Here is a 22,813-nt window from a genome sequence, read left to right as displayed (position 1 = left end):
TGTCATATTTCAGGTGTCTGGTCACTTTTGACCATGAAGACCATGAGTGTGACTCTCAAATGAGGAGCGCACAAAGGTTAAAGTCTGCGTCTGAGACCATAACAATCAATATATATATAAATTTGAAAAAGCAGGAAAAAATAAATGATTAATCTAAAATAAATGATGATCAAAAATAAATAAAGGCATGGTTTCCGAGTTTTATTGTGGTTTTCATGTAATCAAAAGCTAAATACTGTTATTATTAATATACCGATTTGACGTTTACACTTTTTGGGCATTCTTGTATTATTTCATTAAGTTACTATCATAAAAAAAAGTAAGATACTGCGATTCTCTTTGCAAATGTGCTGTGAGAGTCTCCTACTAAGCCATATTCCTCAATTTACCGTACATGTGGAACGACGCTGGTTATTTGTGTTTCTCAGAACATCTTCTGTAGGTCAGTGGAAACAGGCACATATACAGCCGCAGCGCTGTGCGTCGCTGCTGAGCTCGTCTGCGGCTTTATCTCGACTTAAAGGAGACGCAACAAAGAGCGATAGCAGTGGGTGCTGCTAACAGCGTGGCTTACTATAGCTTTAAGAACCTAAATATAGGGTCTGGGTGTTTAAAATTAATTTTGCACCGTTATTATAGAGTGATAGACTAAGTTTTCTATTTATACCACTTACATTTTTGCATCTTGCAATGCAAGAGCGTCCATTAAAATATGTTTGACAATCGGATCAGGGCCGTTAGCAACCCAACATTTTTCATATTTTATGCCTCCTGTTTTTTTTCAAGTTATGTTTCATTTTGTTGAGCATTTTTGAGGCATCCTGAAGTAACGTATCGAGAAAACAACTTTAGCGGTGATGGAGCCGCAGCTCTCGAACAACAAAGATGAGATGGAGAATGAGGCGGCCCTGGAGAAATCCGCGGGGCAGAGTACCGCATCCACCCCGTGCAGGGCATTCAGAGGACGGGGCGACGGGTGTCTGAAGACCGAAGGGACTTGCCCACCCGAGACAAACGGAGCTGCGCCGAGCGTGGCGGGATCCGGGCGGGTTTTACGGGACAGGTCAACGCGAGCGATTCCCGTGTGGAGGCAGAGATATATCGGGGAGGGTCAGGGTGAAGTGACACGCGAGGCTGCGGCGAATCGCCGGAGGAAAGCGAAATGCCCGCGGCGCAGGAAGAGCGCAGCAGCCGCGCAGGGTTCATCGAATGCGGCCAGAGAGTTCAGCGGCGACTGCGACCTTCCGGATGAGTACGTGCGCCTTTTGAGCCTCGAATATGACATGTTTTAGAGCACAATAACAAGGCCTCGTTTGTGCAGGTCCTGATAACAAGGCTTGGCATTTTTGTGCTAATTTCACACATTTAGGCGGGATGCTGACAGACTGCAGCGTTTACATTTACACTAGTGAAAGCAGATGTGTTTCTAAGAGAGTAGTGGGGCAAAATAAATCACGCACTCTTTGACACTGGAAGGATGATCTGAAAGATGAGACATGATAAATAAATCAGCCTGTTTCTCCGTCTTATGACAGGTTTGAAGAAAACAAGGATGCGCTGGTTAATCGAGGTACTTTAAATGCCATTTATTTTGTTAATGAGCATCTAAAGGAGGCTGTATATGGCAAGCCGTTTTATTAGTTTTCTGTCAATTCTGTTTAAAAAACTGAGTATTCCAAAAGTGACTGTATTCATTAGATACTAGTACGTATTCTAATAGTTGCATTTTAATTATGAATAATAATTATTAAATTGAATTGTTATTGTTAACAAAGAACTTTTTTTGCCATTAAATTCTGTGAAGCTTTGTGACTCAAGTATACCAAGTATAGTATAGATATCAAGTATTCACTTTCGACTACTTTGTGTTACAGTTTGGCTAGTAACTATTGGGTTCTAGTACTTTATTTCTTTGTAACTAGTGACTTTCCCCCAAAAGTAACCATCTATTTTACCTTTACAGGTAGTTATTTATTTGATATACTAGTACCTGTATTATCATAAACAATGACTAGTCAGAATAGCTGCTTTATAGTTAAAATTAAACATGTTACTACTAGTTATCATTGGGACACAATCTACTAGTAGTAATAGTAAGTAGGTACTAGTGTGTATTTAATTGGTACTTGTAAAACTGGAATTGATACCAGCAACCATTGCAATACAAAATACATAGAACTATAAAGTAGGTTGTGAATAGTTATCTGAATATCTGGTAACTACAATAATAATCGATCTCAGTTAATATAAATGTAAATGTTTACTAATACTGTTCATTATTAAAATGAAAGGTTTTATCTGTTAATATTATTTAATGGGCCTGAGCTAATATGAATAAATAATGAACAGTTGTACTTTTGTTAAGTAATGTTAACAAAGTAGTAAATTTGTTGAGGAACCTTACTGTAAAGTATTATTGAATATTTAAGTCACATATTAACGCAGAATTCTTTGGCAAAAATCGCAATATGTAACCAGTAAGAGCTAGTTATTATCGGGATGTTGACTATTAGCAAAGAAATACATACTAGTATGTAATTAATATGTACTAGTGACAAATTAAATAGATGTACCCACCTTTGGAATAAGTACTAGTATCTAACATACTAGTAATTAAAAGTACAAAAACCTATAAAGAGATACTAGGTACTTTTAAGGAATAAATGCTAAAGCAGTTTGGCTTAGGATGTGATCTGATTCTGCTTCATGTGACTGTGTTCTCTTCCAGCGGCCCGCGGCAGACGGGTGCAGGTGCGCTCAGGGGCCCGCACCTGCCGGGGCTCGCCTAGGACTGTGTTTAAAATTGAGCCAGAAATGGACATTGACTATGGTACGCTGCTGAGCTTTTAATGTAGTAGACTGAACAGGTCCACTACAAATGCTTGATCAAATACACACCACAAAACATATATATAAATAACTATAATGGTTGCACATTTTGCTTGCAGAGGAGGCCAATAAAGCGGTCGAAAAGACAGGAACAAGGTGATTGCACATTTATCATGAGAACACATGAACACTTTCTCATGAAAGACCCCATGAAATCAAAGCTGGAGTTTTGTGGTTTTATATGCATTTAATATGCATAGCGTTTCTGTTCATGAAAAAATGGGCCAAAACTATCTTGCATTACCTTTTGCATTAAAATTTTTGTTTTCCTTTTAGTATTGTGTTGTGGTTTGTGTATTTTATTTTACGCTGTGAAGTCAACTTAAGGCTATTGGCTGTTTGTTAAAAAAAAAAAGACAAGACCAGTTTCAATACTGGAAAAAAACAGTGCTTGTCAAGCCATTTCGTGGGGTCTTTGAAGACACTGATGGTAGTGTAGTGTTTGGAGTTGGTCTAACAAGCCCTATGTTTGTTAACTGCCATATTTTAGTGTGGAGAAAAAGGAAGAGGAGAGCATGGATGATGAAGATGTTATAGAAGTGGAAGAGTGTCCATTTGTGGATGATCCAAAAGATGAAAACTATCTACCCTATTCTCATAGGTAATCTTGTACCTTGTGTATGTATACTGATTGTAGTCATTTGGAATTGACATTAATATGGCTTGAACATTGTTAAAACCTTTTGGTAACAGTTATGGTTTCATTTGATAAATGACAGACATCTGATGTTGTGTTATTGCATGATTACAGTAATATTCAGTTAATGATAAAATGAAAGTTGGTAATTATTCGGACTTGTCAGGATCTACAGTCTCATGGAAAACCTGTAAATATCAGGGAATTATAAAATTGTGATTTCCAGCCCAAGAAAAGTTACCATAAAGACAATTTCTCTATAAAACATTAGTTTTTCTCGTCATGGTCACCAGAGACACATTTCTGTTTGTGAGAAAATTGTCAGTTCTTTGTTGATTATGTGTGCATTTTATTAAGCTTTGAAGAAAATTTCTGTAATTATTGTATGGAAATACTGAGGGTATTGGGCGGTGTTCTAAATATACATGCTGTAAGTGTCAAGCTTAATGTAGCATGTACACTGATACTGCCTAGAGTGTCTTGATGAATAATTTTATCTAACCCTTTAAAGTTATTGCATTGGTGCATTGCATACATGTATGTTTTCTTTAAGAAAATTTAAAATAGAGCGATTCAAAAATATGGAAAGATTTAGAAACACTGCTGTATTATTACTAATCTAAGTCGTGTTTTAGATTATGTATGCTGATTATGGCTTGTTGCCAATGTTTTTTTTGTTCAACAGTGAGGAAGAGGACACCGTCAGCACTGATGAAGATGTCTCTTTTAGAGATGACACGAATGACCAGAGCTACGATCCTAAGTATGAGAAGTGTGTTTTTCCATGTGTCTTCTGAATTGCTTGTCTCCAACACCCCCTTATTTCTGTTGTTTTTCTGTGCAGGGAAATTCCTAAGTTGAGGCGCAGACCCCCTACTAGACTGACAGAGAAGAAAGTCAAGGCTGCAATGCAAGAGAATGCAACAGATCAAGAGACAGAGATAAAAACTGAGGGAGGGGAGAGCACAGATGTGCAGACCGCCGCTGAAGTTGAGGAAGGTGCCGAGCCACCCAGGAAGTGAGTCACTGATTGTGTTGTTTTGTATGTTTGTGATGGAAACACAACTTGACACCCCTGCAACAAAATGTTTTGTGTGTTGGGTTGTGTTAATTGAAACATTATGTTTTATTATTTGGCTTAGTGAATGATAAACAAATATTAACCATCAGACTTTGTTGTTTTTTGTCTTAGAAGAGGGCGAAGAAGGAAAGATGATAAAAGCCCTCGTCTTCCTAAAAGAAGGTAACAAAGCATCTCACATTGAACGCTGAAAACAGTCCTAAAACATGAGTAGAGCTCTATCCATCTCCCTTTTTATTTAGAATACCAAAATTGGTAAGACTATTTAATTATTAAATAATTAAACAAATATATATATATTGGTAAGACTATTTAATTATTAAATAATTAAACAAATATATATATACATTTATTTATTTTTTAGTATCTGCTTACTGGAAAGTGTAGTGGCTAAAATTTTTTTGGACTAAAAAATGCTAATTCGTGGAAAATTAAAATTCATCGTTCAAGAAGTGTTGCAGTCCTGATTATGGCTATAATTATAACAGTGTATTAGTGGTATATGATATATTTAAAGTTTTGTACAATCAAATGACATTGCTCTTTTTACAGATGTGTTGAAATTATATTTTGTAATAAGTGACAGCATGCCATGATTTAATTTGTAACTGGAAGATTCCTTTTATATGGTGATCATTTGTTCTTGTACTCAGGAAAAAGCCGCCGGTGCAGTATGTGCGTTGTGAAATGGAAGGATGTGGTACAGTGCTGGCCCATCCACGTTACTTACAGGTACAAATGCAAACTAGTGATTCCCTCACTGACTGACACTTCAGACCTGAAGCCTTTCTGTTGTCTTTCTCTCCTGCAGCATCACATTAAATACCAACACCTGATGAAGAAGAAGTACGTCTGCCCTCATCCCTCATGCGGACGACTCTTCCGGCTGCAGAAACAGCTACTGCGGCATGCCAAGCACCACACCGGTAAGATAGACACATCCAGTGTAAAGCTTGAAATGGTTATCGTGAAGTGTCTTTGGTTGGCTGCCTTTTTTAAAGTACAGTCTTTTTCAGATCAGAGAGACTATATCTGTGAGTTCTGTGCTCGCGCCTTCAAGAGCTCTCACAACCTGGCTGTGCATCGAATGATACACACCGGAGAGAAACCACTGCAGTAAGTTGAATCTCTGCTGCTTATACACTACTGCATACTTTTACTTGTCCAGCTGAGAAGAATAAGTACAGGCGCTTGATCATTTTTGTAAAACAAACACCAACAGAAAATCAGGTTTTGTATCTTCTGAAGGGTTTAATCTTGTGATAATGACCAGCTGACTGTTAATTGTCCTGCTTATTACATGGGCACTTAACAAATAAAAAATTATATTAAAAGGTAATTTTATATTAAAGACATAAAATTATGTCTTTAATTACTCACCTCATGTTGTTCCAAACCCGTAAGACCTTAATTTTGTTAGAAAACAGTAAGAAAAGAGTTCTTCCTCAGAACACAAATTTAGATATTTTTGATCAAATCTGAGAGCTCTCTAACCTTCATAGACAGCTGTGCATCTTCAATGTTCCCAGGTCCAGAAATGTAGCAAGGATATCGGTAAAAAAGTAGTAATGAGCGTTGTTTACTGAACGTTTTGTGGTTCTCTCCAAAATGGCAGAAGACCATTTTGAACTCAGGGAGAAGAATTGTTGAATAAATTATGTTTTTATTGTTTTCTTTGCGCACAAAAAGCAGTCTCGTAGCTTTATAAAACTACAGTTGATCCACATAGACTATTTAACAGATGTCCTTGCTACGTTTCTGGACCTGGGAACATTGCAGTTGTGTTGCTGTGTTTGGAGGGTCAGAGAGCTCTCAGATTTTATCAAAAATATCTTAATTTGTGTTCCGAAGATGAACGAAGGTTTTATGGGTTTGGAACGATATGAGGGTGAGTAATTAATGACAGAATTTTCATTTTGGGTGAACTAACCCTTTAAACGTTGATTTGGATTAAAAGTCGCATAATTTCACTATATTCACAGTATTTGGCAAAATAAAAGCTTGATGGTTTAACTTTTAAAAATGACTAAATTAAGACATTAATATTAGTACTGTCATTTGGATATATAAAATCATTATTTTTCTTAAGTACTTTTTTTGAACAATGAAATAGTATTACTATTAAATAGTATAATACTAAACCGTATTACTATGGTAATGTTTAATATTGTATGTTTAATTATTATTTTATAAGTATATTGGTATATAATCACAGTGTTTTGGGTCAAATTGTCCAGCCCTACAAAAAAGCAAAGTAAACCCGAAGCTCTTTAAAAAAATTGCATTTAAACAATCACAATTTTTTTATTTTCATTATAAAATCCCAATTAGCTTTTATCCCCAAGTCATGCATCCCTAGAATGCATGCATAATTATTATCCCAATCACATTTTATAAACTCCGAACAATATCAATCTTAATAACTGCTATTGATTTTGTATTAAATCATTTATAAATTGCTGTTAAACCAAGAATTAAACCACCAGGATCCCCAGTGCCACTTAATATGAATAATAAGCTGAAATACATGAAAGCTGATTTTTATGTTTTATGCACAACTGATCATAGGTCTCCTTCACTTCCAGCACTCATTAACAAATATATATTATTTGTAAATGATTACATACAAAATTAAGTCATTATTAAGGAAATGTGGAGCAAAACATAATAGACAGCTCAGGCTGCCAAATCCAGCTCGTTCTGATGTAGAACCACGGCTCAGTGGTGGAGCATTGCGTTAGCAGCGCAAAAGGTTGTGGGTTTGATTCCCAGGGAACACATGTTAGGTTAAAAATGTTAGCTTAAATGCACTGTAAGTTGCTTTGGATAAAAGCGTCTGCTAAAATGCGTAAATGTAAACGTAAATGAAACATGGAAGATAGTGAGATGACTGTTATTTGTCACACCCTGAAGTGAAATATAGAAATATTGTGTGTAATTGCTTCACCTTTTGGTTGCTTTGTGGAATTGTCAGTATTCAAGGAGATGTCAGGAGACTATTTTAGTTGTCTTGTTAAATTTTCGGTATTGTAAAAATGGCACACTTCCCATTTGACATTGTAGAATAGTCAAATAAAATGCAAGATCTCCACTGTTGTCATTTCACGGATCTATAAAAAAAGAAATGACAGTAAATTTCAAGCATCTGATTTCCTCTCTAGGTGTGAAATCTGTGGTTTCACTTGCCGTCAGAAGGCCTCCCTTAACTGGCACATGAAAAAGCACGATGCAGATGCCACGTACCAGTTCTCCTGCAGCATCTGCGGCAAGAAGTTCGAAAAGAAGGACAGTGTGGTGGCTCACAAAGCCAAGAGCCACCCCGAGGTGCTCATTGCTGAGGCCCTGGCCTCCAATGCTGGAGCCCTCATCACCACTCCTACCGGAGTCACCTCGCTGCTGGAGACCTCCACAGGCTCCATGCAGACAGAGCAGGTGGTCCCTGAGGCCAAAGGGAGCTCTGCGATACCATCGGGTCAGGTGGGTCCAGCGATGGTTGTGGATCAGGATCACCCGCTACACACCATGGAGGTACCGGTGACCCTGGCCTTGACCTCGACAGAAGAGGAAAACAGTGCTCCTTCACAGCAGACCTCTGCTCACTCTCTGCAGATGCCACTACAGTTCGTCTCGACGCAGCAACACCAAATCCAGCAGCTACCCATTCAGCCCTCCACGACCAGCATCACCCAGCAGGCCGCTTTGGTCCAGCAGCTGCCCGTTCAGTCCTACAGCCCTCAATCCCAGATTGTCCACATGGCCTTCAGAGCTCTTCCTCCGCAGCAGCTCCCACTGGTGTCTGTCGCACAGCAGCTGCCTCTTCAAACCACCCAGCCACATCAAAACCAGACCCTCTCTAGGCCCCCAAGCCACAACCCGGCTCCCAATACTCCCCTTCTCTCCCAAGCCCTGCCTGAGGCGTCCGCTGACTCCCGGAGCGTTTTGGGATTCGGGGGCGATCCTGCCTCCTCATCATCTACATCTCCCCAGTCTTCCACTACTCCTTCAGAGACGAGACATGTGGTCTGGGAGGGAGACGGGACTAATGAGAACGGAAGTGGGGGTGGGGTTTGGGGGGTGGGTGGAGAGGGGGAGGAGCCAAACATGACGGACAGTTCAGACGGCCAAATACAGCGTGTTCTGCTGTAGTGAAGGAAGAGTGTTGAAGGTGTAAAATGGAAGATAGTGAGATGACTGTTATTTCTCGCGCTCCTACACGCCCTGAAGTTAAATATATAGAGTCATAAATACGTTATATGTAATCACATTAACTTTTGGTAGCTTTGTAGAAATGTCTGTACCAGGGAGACTGTGTTTTGAGTTATTGTCATTGTTCATTTTGTATATAAACAGTTATAGTCCCCTCCAACAACGACATCTGTTTTGTGTGTGTGAGTGTGTTGTTTTGTAGCTGTAGAGGCTTCCACAGACCTTAAAGGGATACTCCACCCCAAAATGAAAATTTTTGTCATTAATCACTGTCATCCGTGCCACTAGGATGCACTGTTTTATTTTTATTCAAAGCTAAATACATGTAGAAACAGCGCATCCTTGTGGCACGGATGATACAGAAGAGCATACAGTGATATGAAGAGACACAGAGGAGACCGTTGACAAAGGAATTATTGAATAAAGTCATTATTTTTGTTTTCTTTGCTTACAAAAAGTGTTCCCATCACTTCATATAACCCAGATTGCACGTCTGATGGCAGATGGAGTATTCTGATGATGACTTTCATACCTTTTATGGACCTTGACACTGCTATTTACTCTGCAGTCTATGCGACAGTCTCAAGCCTCCAGGTTTTCATCCAAAATATCTTAAATTGTCTTCCAAAGACGAACTGAGCTTTTACGGGTTTGGAATGACACAGGGGTAAGTGATTAATGACAAAATTTTCATTTTGGGGTGTAGTATCCCTTTAATTCACAGTAGTCTGTGTGAGTAAAGCCATTGTGTGTAAGCAAACTTGTGCCATCATGTGGCTTGACTAGGTACTGTAGAAATTAGGGATGCACCCATATTACAGATAAGCTGATCATTTTCATGTTATGGTAAATATTAAAATTCCATCCTATTTTGTCTAAATAAATTTAAAATAAAACACTAAAAACAAATCAGAAGTTTTAAATGTTTCAAGTGAATTTATGCATCACTACTACATATCTTATTAAATTATTAGTGTTTTTAAACTTTGAGCATTTGATGATGGCAAAAGTAATATAAATGCAAAAAAGGCGAAAAAATTTAAAATTGGCTGATATACACTACTAGTTTGGTGTAGTATTTTTAAGGTTTTTTTTTTTTTACTTTTTCTAAATAGCTGTTAACACTAATATTGTTAAATACTGGTTCAATTAAAGCTATTTTAATACATTTTAAAATAATTCCTGAGATGGCAAAGCTGAATTTTCAGCAGCCATTTCTCTTATATGTAACATAATCCTTTAGAAATAATAATTCTAATATGCTAATTTGGTGCTGAAGAAACATTTATTATTATAAATGTTGAAAACACTTGTGCTGTGTAAACCAGAATACATTTTTTTCATGATTCTTTGATGAATATAAACTTTAAAATAACAGCATTTACTTGAAATATACTTTTGTGTCATTATTTATAAAAATATTTTGTCACCATGAATTTAATGCATCTTTGTGTATATCAAATTTAAACTTATAGCTACTAATTTTATGAAAAGAAGTCTGCAATATCACCAGTAACAGATACAACACCAATATATAGTTCAAACCTAGGTGAAATGAACCATAATAGTAAAAAAAAGGACACTTTAATTTGAAAATATATTGACCATATATATATTTTTTTAGAGTCATCAAATACACAATATGTATACATACTTACATTTATTGTTTCAAAACCTTAGAATTAGACTAATGTAGGATTAGAAAGGGGGCTTTTGGAAGCCAAATAAGACCTAGATAAATGCCATTTTAATAATGAAATCTATTCCTTACATTTGTTAGAAGAATTTTCACAAGTCTTTCTCTGGTAGTATTGAACACATCGCCTTTGTCTACAAAACAAAAACCTCTGGAGAAAATCTAAGACTAATTAACACAATCTCATCAGTAACATATTAACTCAATAAATATAACACATCATCGTGTATGTTTTTTACATAAATGTAAGTTGTTACCCAAATTATGTCATACAGACAAAAAGTTTTGATTTTTTATGGTTGTGAGAGTCTGGCATACTGCTTGAGTGCACGTTTTGGTGGAATGAGAGAATCATTCACCCCCACTCTTCTCTTCTTTTGCTGTTCATTGTCTTTCTCTGCGTCTTCCTCACGAGAAGCCAGCGGACCATCATCGTGTGAAACTGCAACATTGTCTTTTGGTCCACTGTCAGAGGTGACCACGCGATTACTCTGCAGATCGCTGTCATGTGCGAACTTGCAGCGGCTTCCAAAGCGGCAGCGGCCATCCTTCCTGTAGGCCACACAAATGCGCTTACCGTCAATCTGGGTGGGGCGCGCTTGTAAAGTAAGAGGTACATGTTTCTGTAGGACATTCAGTCTCTCCTCAGCCAGCTCTTTGAATGGATTAGCAAACACACTGCTGCCTGTAAGCGCTCCACCCGAGCTGGATCCTCCCAGAGGTGGAGGAGGGAGCTTGTGAGTGTGAGGACGGACGGAGGGGAGCGGCAAGGGCTTGGAAAAGGAGCGATCGGCAGTGGGCGGCTCCTCTTGATCCTCATTCTCTGGACCAGATTCAGACTCACTGGAAAGCGATTCCGACTCCAACAGGAAATTATGGCTTTTCGTCTTCTCTACAGTGCATTCTGTCTTTTTGAAGGACCTAAGCAGAAATAATTAAAGATGTTTATCTAAAAAGTGATACTTGATCATTCTCAGCTCATCAAAGGAATAACTGACCTTTTCATCATATCATCGTTTATTCATGAACGTGAATGGTGACCACTGCTGTCAAACTTTTTTCTAACTTTTATTATATTCTTTCTTAGTTTGCACACACACACACACACACACACACAAAACACCCCTATCACCCTTGTGAAAAAGAAGCACAGTTTCTCAAACCTTACTGAAATAATACACTTTAAAAGAATGAACTTAAGTGCGAACAGAACGTTATGTTTTAAGCACTTAATATTAATATATTAAATTAAAATTATATTTTTGTTTTAGTTTATATTTATTTTAATTGGTTTTAGTTGAGATTGATTTTTTTTTTTTGATCCACTAAAGCGGAACTTAAGAACATCTTTATATTAGTGCTGTCAAATAATCGCATCCAAATTAAAAGTTTTTGTTTACATAATATATGTATGTGTGCTGTGTATATTTATTATGTATATATAAATACACACATAAGCATGTACATATTTCAGAAATGTTTATAGATTAAATATATTTATTTATAATGTTAATTATGTGAATATAAATATAGACGTAAATGTTTTCAAAACATATACAATGTATTTATATAATAAATATACACAGAACACAAATATTATGCAAACAAAAACTTATTTTGCATGTGATTAATCATTTGACAGCACTACTTTGTAATGTAATTTCATAATTCTATTCTTTGAAATACAGTTAAAGTGTAATTTCATAATTCTATTCTTTGAAATACAGTAAATGTGCTTTAATTATTTCTATTGAAATTTGTATGTCATGTATTCAAATATATTTGTATTTACACGTAATTATTTAATTTAAAATGTAATATCAAATAACACACTACAGTTCAAATTAGAATCAAGCATTTACATGTGCTTTAGTATGTGAACACATCAAAATAATCTGTAAAGCACAACAACAAATTAAACAAAACAATTAAAAATGTAAGTTGAAGTAAAACTTTCAATTTGACATTATTGCAAAGTGCACTTTAAAAAAAAAAATGTTAAGAAGCAGTGGTGAAAGCATACTCCAAGCGGCTTTTTAGTTTAATTTGTACATTATCTGCAAGTTAAACAATATACTTTTAAACCACAAAATGAGTTATTGTAGAACAATAAGTTCTTTACCACATAATGAAAGTGAATGGTGACCATCGCTCTCAAACAAGATTTGGATTTACAGTATTAAATTACAGGACTTATATTTCCTTACAAAAAGCTATCATTTGGCTTCAGAAGACTTGGAATACAGTCCACAAGTCGTGTGGACTACTTTTAAGGTGAATATATATATAATTTTGTTCCACTGAATTCATGTTAGCTTGTTATTACACGATAATGAGTAAATGATGACAATTTTTTATTTTTGAATGAGCTATCCTTATAAGATTTAAGATTATGAGCGTGGAAGCTACTCTTTACACTTGCCTTTCTCAAATTAAAAACTCCTATACTGAATATTATAAATAATGTATTTGTTTATTTAATTATGAATTACTTACTCCTTCGTATGGTCTTCTCCTTTCTCTTCATCTTCTGACTCGGATGAAACCCCGTATCCCACAAGCGAATTCATGTCCAGTTATATACAAGTTATTGAGAACTGTGATACAAATTCTTTGAAAAACTTATTAGTATGACTGGATATCGAGATTCAATTGTCACAATCGTTTGTTTATCCGGAAGTCGGGTTTTCTTCTTGGTCCCCAAACAGATTTTCGTGGAAATAAAAAGTAAATGAATGTGCCACCGCGAGGCCCGGAATGGTATTGCGACAATTATATAAATTTAACCAATAATAAAAATAAAATTGAAATATTAGATCAAATACTTAAACATAAACTGCTAAAATAATACTAAAAATTAGAAATTTTACTTTGGCAACTAAATGAAATAAATAATTCGATGTTTTAAAATTAGGCTATACAATAATAAAAATGACAATATAGATAAATATAATATATATAATATATATATATATATATATATATATATATATATATATATATATATATATATATATATATATATATATATATTATGTGTGTGTATATATATATTACAAAAGCCCCCCAAAAAAAATTACTATAAAATAAAATAAAAATAAAGCAGCATGTTAATGAAACTTTAATTACAATTAATATAAAACTAAAATACTCAAAGCATTAATATACATTGCAATAAATATTATATAAATAATACTAAATTAACACTGAAGTCTTTTAAAGCAGGCCTAATACACCAAGAGACATGCATCATTTACAGTGGTGCTGGGCACTGATGGGACATAATGAGACTTTTTTTGTACCCATAACAACTTTGTTAACAAGTGGTAAAATGAATAGCGATTCGGCACTGGAATTTATTTTTAATGTTTAAGATGAGTGTAGCAGCTGTTATCAGTAGCGGAAGGAATATGGCAACAGTGTGTATCTTCTCTCATGCACAGTCTGCAAACAGAGTCATGTTCTGTCCTGTCACTTTTCCACAGCTTCTAGTGAAACCACAATATGCAAAGAAATGTTTCACATCACTTGATATAAGAAGGCACAATTAAGTTGCCACATATAGGAAGGGGTTACATATGTGAGTATAGTGAAATATAGGTTTTAATAACATCACTTTCACACTTCACGCAATTTAGGGAAATGTTGTGTATTCCTAAGTATTTCTACTTCTAGACAAATATGGGCCTAATATATCACAGTTTGAGACACAATAAATGTCCCAAATAAATGTCTGAGTTACAGGTTATAACATTTTCCGGCCTCCCTATTGTAAAAAGGGAAGGTGTGGGCACTGATAAGCTTAGAAAAATAGAAAAGTGGAATACCAACCATTTATACCGCCCTTCCTTGTTATTTCACGTAGGCATCAATTCCTTATGTGATTAGGTAACAAATGGCCACAGAATTTGGCAGAAAGCACAGCAGATTTCTGCAGAATTCAAATGGCCATTCAAAAACTGAACTTACAAATTTTGGCTAATTTAATTGTGTTTTCTGCTGCTTATTAGAGTGCAACATTTCTGTATTCAAATCTAAAGTCATACAGGAATTTCTTGACATGCATTAAATAGTTTAAGCAACTTGCAACAACATAAAACAAGTAATCCATTCACCTCTGAGTGAACTCTAAATCAGCTTTTACATAAACAGTGTCATTAACGTCCTAATCATTCTAGATTCAGAGTTCTTTGATTTGTTTAAATCCATATGGAAATGTATATGACATATATTACACTATATCAAGAGTATATGTTAGGCCAACCTATAAAACCATATATTATTTTCACATATGTACATTCTTGAAGATATACATTCATGACTATTTAAAATTCAATAGTGAAATTTGTATATGTTCATATGTTAATAGTATATATGATTATTTTTATTTTGTATTATGTGTAGCAATATGTCTATATATATATATATATATATATATATATATATACACACACACACACACACACACATTTATACTGTATATGTGTACATATACATAATTTATATGCAACTTTATTAAAACAACAAATACTCAAAAAATCTTTATGCTTATATATGTTTTTGTAATACGTTCTTAAATACATGTCTATCTTTCATATTTACTTCTAAAATGTCAACATTTATTTGTGGATGGATATACATGTACATAACATATATATCCACATATTACTCATACCTATTTGGGCTAGACATAAGCCTATATATGAAATAGTTTTTATATTTTATTTACTTAATATGACAAATTTATTTCATATATGGAAATTTAATATGTTTACATAGGCCTATATTATATTTGCTTATGGGAAGATTTGCCTCAATCTCAAACTTGTAGCCTACTCTGCTTCTGGTCCAAACGACATCCTTCTATCTAGAGCAGATTAAATCTTAAAATATAATGAGCAGTCATCACTGAAGACGTAATTTACAGTAGGCTGGTTATAGATCATTATAGATGCTCAAAATTCACATTTCAGGTATGATTCTATGCAACTCATAAAACGTAATGTAAACCACAGACCTTATTTTACTTCAAAAAAAAAAATCATTTCCTTCCAGACTTTAAAAGCAAACGGCTCTATTGTGTGCGTTTTCTTTTTATGTATTTATATTTTCCAGTTTGCATTGGTATTAAGCGCTGGGTATGTGAGGTGAACTCTGCGCCAATGAAATTCCGTCTTGACTTTCCCAGCCCCTCAAACGCACCACGTTCCCATAAAAAGGCGGAGTCACGGCTAAATCAGAACTACATTAAAACGGGAGAACAGCGTTCTGTAAGTCGTGCTGTGAGAGGTATTTTGGCGAAAGTGAATAAACTGCAGCAATAACCGCTACTGAGAAACAGCGACTGAGGATCATCACCATTTAACATCTATACAGCCTACGGTAGTATGGGGGGGTTCTATAAAAGCAAGAATATATGCTGATTTATTCCTGCTGTTGAATCAAACGTTATTTTTCAAATAGTAGGTGTTTTTGAGTATAAATGGCTGGCAGAAGTGCAAACGGTCGTCATGGGTTGCGGGGCCACGCAGGGAGAACCGCAGCTTTAGCCCGGCTGCTTCATAAGGACTGCATCCAACTCCTGGAGTTATACGTAAGTCTTATTTATACAGAACTAATCTAATTATTATATTTAACCGTCCAGCTTTTCCTAATTATGGCCTGCATGGTGTGCGACGCAAACTGAAGTCATCGGCATCATGACATTTAGTTGAAGGAATGTCTGGGGGAAGCAGCAGATGCATTGTGTCAGTGACAGCGTTGTCTGAGCGGCTGCGGGGTATCCAGACTTGTCGGTGCGCGCAGCGAATGGAAAGTGCTGCTGGATTATAAAGCGTGATTGTTCCAGTAATAAAAAAAAACAACCCTTTTTGGATACCTGCCAGATTGTTCAGGTCCACCACCTTCACTCTTGTTTTCCCTGAATGTTGAAACAATTCTGAGTTTCAGCTTGTTTCGGTGGAAAAGTAGCCTGAAACTTGGGAGCGGTTTGGAATGTAGGGGAGTCTTTGAACTTTAGAAACAGGTGAGCAACATTTGATTCCCATTCAGCCGAAGTACAGCACGAGCTGATCGGCTGAAGGCTTCAGAGGGTGCTGCATTATTAATTAGTGACTTAATAAAATGCCAACATCATGCTTCTATGAGCATCAGGCTAAAGTGGAGAGAAAAGCTCTGGCTGAAGGTGAGAGGATACAATATTTGTGATGTGTTTTTCATTTCATATACTTTGAAAGAAATATGCAACTTTTTGGTTGTTTTAAATAGATAAAAACGGGCTTAAACTATAAATTGTGATCATTATTTCTCTCTCTCTCTCTGTATGTGTGTGTGTGTTAAGTTGTAGATTTTTAATTGCTTGTGTTTCTAACCTCAACCAGTCATCTCAATTGCAAAAAGTTTCCTAGTTTACCCAAGTTCGCCCTCAAACATCCGCTGCTCAATACTGTGCAATAATGTTATTCTTTATTTGCCCTGTTAAATAAACAATAATTAAATAAATACAATCTTCAGGTGACTTTTGGAAATTGTGTGTTGGCTGTACAAGTTTATTCAAGTTAGTTTGTCTCTATTTTTTATTATTTTCTAATTGCTGCATTTATTCATATGTTCACCACATGTTTGTTTATCAGTTTCGTCATCTTGTACTTTCTGCTCATTACATTCAACGTTTCTTGTAACCTCCACTCATTCCCTTTGTCTCACGGTTTAGAGAAACAGTGAATCACTGCCGTCCTCGCCGGTTGACGGAGATTATTTAGTGTCCATTCCTCCACTGGTTCCTCAGCTGTCAGATGAAGAAAAAATATCTATCCTGCATGCTGCGCTCAAGGAGTGTCTGCGACTTCTGGAAGATGTCATTACCCGGGAAGATGCAGAATTTTCCGACGAAGACAGCGAGTACAAGAGAAAGCGGAAAACTGTGAGGGATCGTCTGGGGCACCTGTTGGCAAGCACAGAGCAGCTGCTAGTGGATGGGCAAAAATTTGAAGCTAAAGTTAAAGAGGTGCGGAAGTGATGTTTAACCAGCCATTTAAATATATTGCTGCTCTGTTTTCTCATAAATGTGATGCTGTTCTGATAAAAACATCTCAGTTTCATAAACTGTCTGTCTGTGCTTGTGTGAAAGGAGCTGGATGGTCAAGCGGCCAGTGGGAGTTTCGGTCTGAAGATGTGGATTGTACGAGTGCTGCAGGACCTCGTGCACTGGACTGGCCAAACATCTGACACCCTCCACTCGATGCCAGCAGAGATGGAGAAAGCACCAAAGACAATGTCCCGAAGGACAAGAAGAGGCGCCGGGAAAATAAGGAAGTGAGACTGGATACGTGATGAAAAAAGAGAATGAAAGGGTGGAGAGGAAGAGGTCAGAATGATAAGAATGAGGAGAAGGAATTTCAGTACAGCATGGAGAATGTAGAGAGTCAGAGGATCTGGATGCAGTCACTGGAATTCAGCATTCCAGCATGGGGAAAGCAGGAGGGGAGGGTTTGGACATGATATTATTTTATGAAAGTTATTTTAATATATTTCTTGGTCATTAAAATTAGATTTTAGACTGTAGCAATGAATGTAAATGTACTGTATGGTTTTATTACCTTTCAAGATTGTTGACCTTTAGATTGTTGAGTCATAGAAGACACTGCAGACCTTTTTTTTTTAAATTGACCATGATGATCAAAGTGAGTTAATATATTATACTTTTGTTTGCATATCAGTATTACTGTATGCATTTATTTGTATCTATAAGGGATAGTTCGCACAGAAATTAGCATTCTGTCATCATTTACACACCCTTGTGTCATTCTGAATCTGTGTTATTAAGCCTGCACTATCCTTTGTGGAATGCAAAAGAAAATATAAAAATGTTGGTAGCATTTTACAGTAAGATTTCATTTGTTAACATTAGTTAACTGAACTTCCCCAGCATTTATTAACCCTAGCTAATCTTGATTTCAACATATACAAACTTGTTTTTAATCAAAAGTTGTATCAGTTAACACTACTTAATACACTGTTAACTGACATGAACAATAAACAATTCTTATTTTTTATTACCTAACATCAAAAGTTAATAAATGCTGAAAAAAAAATATTGCTCATTATTAGTTTACAGGAGTTTATGCATTAACTGATATTTAATAGTTAATTCTCATAGTTCATTTTAACAAATATGTTTATATCTTTATCTCTTATATTATTATTATTAATTTTTTTTTGACCCCTACATTCTTTAGAACATCATGAGTAAACGTGAGTGCGTAAATGATGAAGGAATATTCATTTTTGGTGGAATATCCCTGGAAATTTCTCCTCAAAATGATAATCTACTGTTTCAAATATCTAGAACAATCTACTGTACAAACAGTGATTCATAACTTTAAAAGGCTGCTTCTTCACATTTATTATTCAAATGCTTGTCATTCCTGTTACATATGCATGGACAGTTATTAAGTGTACCATCTGTTAATGTTTGTTTGGATTAATTTCCCCATCATGAAACACTCATGCCCTCTGCTGGCTACAAAATGTTCTGCTTTTTATTCCAGGTCAACTTTTGTCAGAAGTGACTCTGAAAAGGGTCCAGACAAGGCCTTTTTCATGATAATTGAAGTCATTGTGCCTTTACACTGATTTTAGCATGTTTAGTATCTACTCAAAATCCATATCTTTGCAAGCCTGTGTCGGTCTTTGATTTATGTGACGTACTGTATGGAGGAACTCTGGTGGAAGAGCATTAATGATTCAGCACCTGGTTACTGTATGAAGAGACTGGAATTGGTGACGAAAGAAAAACACTACCATATAATAATTTATTATTAATATATGCATTTTAAACTTGCACTGCAATAAATGGTTATATCTGAGCTGTCATTCAAACAGGTTTCTGTCAATAACTTACAGTTTGATGACTCTTTTTGTATGTGTGTGTATATGTGGACAACTGTGATAAAGGAAAAGCAGGATGTGTGTTTGGAAGAGAGGGGGTGGAGTGTATGTTTGTGATCTGAGTGTGTGTGTGTGTGTGTGTGTGTGTTGGAAGAGAGGCAGGATGCCTGTGAAAGGGGGAGGGGTGTGTGTGGATGTGTGTGTTATTGTATGTGTGTATTTGTCTGAGTATATGCATGTGCAAGTGAGTTACAGAGTGAGAGAGAGAATGTGTGTATGTGATGTGTGCGAGCGAGGCAGGATGTGTGTGTGAGAGAGAATGGAAGGGGGAGGGGTGTGTAACAGAGAGCGAGTGTGTGTGTGAGGCGAGAAAGGGGGAATGTGTGTGTGTGTGCACTTGCGTAGGAGGGAGAATCTGTGTGAGAGTCGGATTGTGTGTGTGTGTGTGTGTGTGTGTGTGTGTGTGAACACATGCTTTTTTGAGATCTACAGTGTGAGTGTGTGTGCTTCAATACATGGTTTATGAGGTATATACACAAATGTGTTTAATGACATGGGTATTACAACATAAAAATAGTGTTTATGAGGACACTTCCTGTGTCCTTAACCAAACGGCTTTAAAAATGCACTAAACTGTTTAAAAAAAAAAAAAAAATGCCAGGAGTTTCCTTTGAGGGGAAAGGTTAGGTTATTTTCTAGAGAGAAATACAGGTTGTACAGTATAAAAACCATTGCATCTATGGAGACTCCCTGAGTGTGTGTGTGTGTGTGTGTGTGTGTGTGTGTGTGTGTGTGTGTGTGTGTGTGTGTGTGTGTGTGTGTGTGTGGTCCTGGTATTCCCTACGTTATGGGGACAGAATGAGGGGAAAATATAAGGATAGTAATAAAATAAATTTGGACCTTTTGGGGACATTTGAAGAACAAGTTTATAAATCATACAGAATGTTTTTGAAAATCTAAAATTGCTGAATTTTTGTTATGTTTTTTTGGGTGGGTTTGTTTTGAGGTGGTGTTAGGTAGAGTTTGTACAATATAAAAAATATTATGCCTATGGAATGTTCCCATAAAACATAGAAACCCAACATGTGTGTAGGAGATTGAAGAGTGAATTATTAATTGACAATAACGTATGTATGTCTAGTGTGTACTATGATTTAAATGTCTGTATTTATAGAAGGGTTATATATCTATGTGTGCATTTTAATAGATAGTTATCTAACTATTACATGTATGTATGTTTGAGTGGGTTTTTGAATAGTAGTCTCAGATTGTATGTACACTTGAAGGCTGCCTGTCTGTCTATGTGTGTGAGTGAGTCTGTGATGGTGCATGCTCTTGTGTGTGTGTGTGTGTGTGTGTGAGAGAGAGAGAGAGAGAGAGAGAGAGAGAGAGAGAGAGTCTGTGATGGTGCATGGTGTGTGTGTGTGTGTGTGTGTGTGTGTGTGTGTGAGTGTGAGTGAGTGTGATTGTGAGTGTGTGAGTGAGTGAGTGAGTGGTCTGGTGATGGTGCATGCTCTTGTGTGTGTGTGTGTGTGTGTGTGTGTGAGAGAGAGAGAGAGAGAGAGAGAGAGAGAGAGAGAGTCTGTGATGGTGCATGCTCCTGTGTGTGTGTGTGTGTGTGTGTGTGAGAGAGAGAGTGAGTGAGTGAGTGAGTGAGTCTGTGATGGTGCATGCTCTTGTGTGTGTGTGTGTGTGTGTGTGTGTGTGTGTGTGTGGTGTGTGTGTGTGTGTGTGTGTGTGTGTGTGTGTGTGTGTGTGTGTGTGTGTGTGTGTGAGTGAGTGATGTGTGTGTGTGTGTGTGTGTGTGTGTATGTGTGTGTGTGTGAGAGAGAGAGATGAGAGTGGGGGAAGGGTGTGTTTAGATCTGTGCGTCAGAGGTTTGTGGTGTGATAGAGAAATCCAGAATAGTCTCAATGAGATTACATCATTTGAAAATATTTTATGAGCGGATTTAGCTCATATCAGTTAATTTTTTTTTATTGAAAATTTAAAGAGTATATAAATACATTGTATTATGAAAATGTGATCTTTTTCTCCATTGCATAGCCCTTATTTATAAACATCGAGCTCATATGTGGGTATATATTCTGGGGGGGAATTAGAGAACCCTACTGTATCAACGTTAACATAAAAAAAAAAAAAAAAAAAAAACATAACGTAAAGAGCAATGTTGTTGTTTTTTGATCAAAGTTAGTCATGAATTAAATGAATGTGAAATATTTCTTCAGCCGTAACATATAAAGCAGACAGCGATAGACCTGTCAATATTATCTGATGAGTACAATCAACTTCGCTTAGAAACAGAAAAACCACCCCAGCACCCAACCTATACTACAGGACGCAACCATTTATTTAATATGGGGGAGTTTACATTTCTGTTTTTTCATAGTTTCAATAATTTTACACTGGCAACAAAGACAAAATGAAGTGTTATAAGGCAGGTGGGTTTCAAACAAAAATGTCCATCGAAGTATTTACAAGTGCTGCATTACAAAGGCACCGATTGTCCTCCCCTAGCGTCTGCGTGAATGGTATCGTCCGCAAGAACCTGTACATAGAGAGGGAGAGAGCGAGCGCATCGCGCGAGAGAGGACATCGCTCATCGGCGGGAATGGCGGAGAACGTTCGGTCGCTCTTTGACTACCGGGAGCCCCCGCCGCTGGACAGCAACGGAGAGAGCAGCAAACCGCCGCAGCCGCGAGGGTGAGGGAGTGAACAAACGCTAGAAAACAGTAACATTTTCAGAGATGACACTGACTTTAAAGCTCAGAAACGTCTGACAGAAATATCACTTTTTTGTTACGACAAAATTATCGTAATGACTAAAGTTTTTAAAATAGTTGTAGGTAAACAATTTTGTAATTAAAACCAAATAAATGTTGTATTTAATCAGTTATGAAGTTAAATTGTTCTTTATAAATAACGTTATCTCTCTGTTGTGACTGGAATCAGGTGTGTGTGTCATTTAAACGAGTGGCTAAGTAACTAGTCTGATTTATTTTCAGTTTAAAAATAATGCAGAATGTAGCTTTTTAATCACTATTAACTCCGAATAAACAATTGACGTGTGAGAGAGCGCGTGTGTGTGTGTGTGTGTGTGTGTGTGTGTGTGTGTGTGAGAGGGAGACTTTTTCACTGGAGGAACGTACACCAGAACACTTTTTAGATGGAGGGTGTGTGTGTGTGTGTGTGTGTGTGTGAGTGAGTGTGTGTGTGGGTGATTGCGTGTGTCTGTGTCACAGGGAGAGAAAGAGAGGGTGTGTGTGTGTGTGTGTGTGTGTGTGTGTGAGAGAGAGAGAGAGAGAGTGGGTGATTGCGTGTGTGTGTGATTGCGTGTGTGTCTGTGTCAATGAGGGTGTGTGTGTGTGTCACAGGGAGAGCGCGTGTATGTGTGTGTGTGACTGCGTGTGTGTCT

At 36.7% G+C, this 22,813-nt stretch overlaps 4 protein-coding genes across 11 annotated transcripts in view; 3 read left to right on the top strand and 1 right to left on the bottom strand.

The window, feature by feature from the left end:
• The first annotated feature begins 463 nt into the window (after positions 1-463).
• LOC109078360 (E3 ubiquitin-protein ligase ZFP91-like) lies at positions 464-8,981 on the top strand. 6 transcript variants are annotated; one of them, XM_042716585.1, is made up of 12 exons: positions 465-1,252; positions 1,536-1,570; positions 2,729-2,830; positions 2,949-2,985; positions 3,380-3,490; positions 4,212-4,289; positions 4,371-4,544; positions 4,722-4,769; positions 5,261-5,339; positions 5,419-5,533; positions 5,624-5,723; positions 7,769-8,981. In XM_042716585.1, exons 1-12 carry the CDS (start codon positions 858-860, stop codon positions 8,751-8,753), a joined length of 2,259 nt encoding a protein of 752 aa, XP_042572519.1. In that variant the 5' UTR covers positions 465-857; the 3' UTR covers positions 8,754-8,981. The 6 variants fall into 6 exon arrangements, with proteins under 6 accessions (XP_042572520.1, XP_042572521.1, XP_042572522.1 ...); XM_019093657.2 differs by having other exon boundaries at positions 469-1,252; positions 4,719-4,769; XM_042716586.1 differs by lacking the exon at positions 3,380-3,490 and having other exon boundaries at positions 464-1,252; positions 4,719-4,769.
• Positions 8,982-10,401: 1,420 nt separating this feature from the next.
• On the bottom strand, positions 10,402-13,203 carry LOC109078353. Its single transcript, XM_019093647.2, has 2 exons — positions 13,006-13,203; positions 10,402-11,430 (listed from the first exon to the last, which is right to left on the bottom strand). The coding sequence occupies exons 1-2, from the start codon at positions 13,077-13,079 to the stop codon at positions 10,803-10,805; spliced, it is 702 nt and encodes a 233-aa protein (XP_018949192.2). The 5' UTR covers positions 13,080-13,203; the 3' UTR covers positions 10,402-10,802.
• A 2,529-nt stretch (positions 13,204-15,732) lies between these two features.
• cntf (ciliary neurotrophic factor) lies at positions 15,733-18,648 on the top strand. Of its 3 annotated transcripts, none has more exons than XM_042716581.1 (4): positions 15,733-15,891; positions 15,973-16,102; positions 17,222-17,515; positions 17,639-18,648. In XM_042716581.1, exons 2-4 carry the CDS (start codon positions 15,992-15,994, stop codon positions 17,825-17,827), a joined length of 594 nt encoding a protein of 197 aa, XP_042572515.1. In that variant the 5' UTR covers positions 15,733-15,891; positions 15,973-15,991; the 3' UTR covers positions 17,828-18,648. The 3 variants fall into 3 exon arrangements, with proteins under 3 accessions (XP_042572515.1, XP_042572517.1, XP_042572516.1); XM_042716583.1 differs by having other exon boundaries at positions 15,737-15,891; positions 15,976-16,102; XM_042716582.1 differs by having other exon boundaries at positions 15,740-16,102.
• Positions 18,649-21,942: 3,294 nt separating this feature from the next.
• The window catches only part of si:dkey-117m1.4, a 20,236-nt gene continuing 19,365 nt past the window's right edge, over positions 21,943-22,813 (top strand). Inside the window, exon 1 of the mRNA XM_042716579.1 lies at positions 21,943-22,101. Coding sequence (XP_042572513.1) covers positions 22,010-22,101 — 92 coding nt within the window. The 5' untranslated portion in view covers positions 21,943-22,009. The remainder of the gene's footprint in view (positions 22,102-22,813) is intronic.

This window comes from Cyprinus carpio, chromosome B1 (assembly GCF_018340385.1).
Source record: "Cyprinus carpio isolate SPL01 chromosome B1, ASM1834038v1, whole genome shotgun sequence".
Taxonomy (NCBI): domain Eukaryota; kingdom Metazoa; phylum Chordata; class Actinopteri; order Cypriniformes; family Cyprinidae; genus Cyprinus; species Cyprinus carpio.
This window is presented reverse-complemented; position numbering and strand designations above follow the sequence as displayed.

Coding starts and splice junctions, on each gene's coding strand:
- LOC109078360 (XM_019093657.2), top strand. CDS start 858: ATGGAGCCGCAGCTCTCGAACAACAAAGATGAGATGGAGAATGAGGCG. Junction 2,986..3,379: donor GTCGAAAAGACAGGAACAAG/GTGATTGCACAT, acceptor GCCATATTTTAG/TGTGGAGAAAAAGGAAGAGG. Junction 5,724..7,768: donor ACCGGAGAGAAACCACTGCA/GTAAGTTGAATC, acceptor TTTCCTCTCTAG/GTGTGAAATCTGTGGTTTCA.
- LOC109078353 (XM_019093647.2), bottom strand. CDS start 13,079: ATGAATTCGCTTGTGGGATACGGGGTTTCATCCGAGTCAGAAGATGAA. Junction 11,431..13,005: donor GGAGAAGACCATACGAAGGA/GTAAGTAATTCA, acceptor ATTTCTGCTTAG/GTCCTTCAAAAAGACAGAAT.
- cntf (XM_042716581.1), top strand. CDS start 15,992: ATGGCTGGCAGAAGTGCAAACGGTCGTCATGGGTTGCGGGGCCACGCA. Junction 16,103..17,221: donor TCCAACTCCTGGAGTTATAC/GTAAGTCTTATT, acceptor CTCACGGTTTAG/AGAAACAGTGAATCACTGCC. Junction 17,516..17,638: donor TTGAAGCTAAAGTTAAAGAG/GTGCGGAAGTGA, acceptor CTTGTGTGAAAG/GAGCTGGATGGTCAAGCGGC.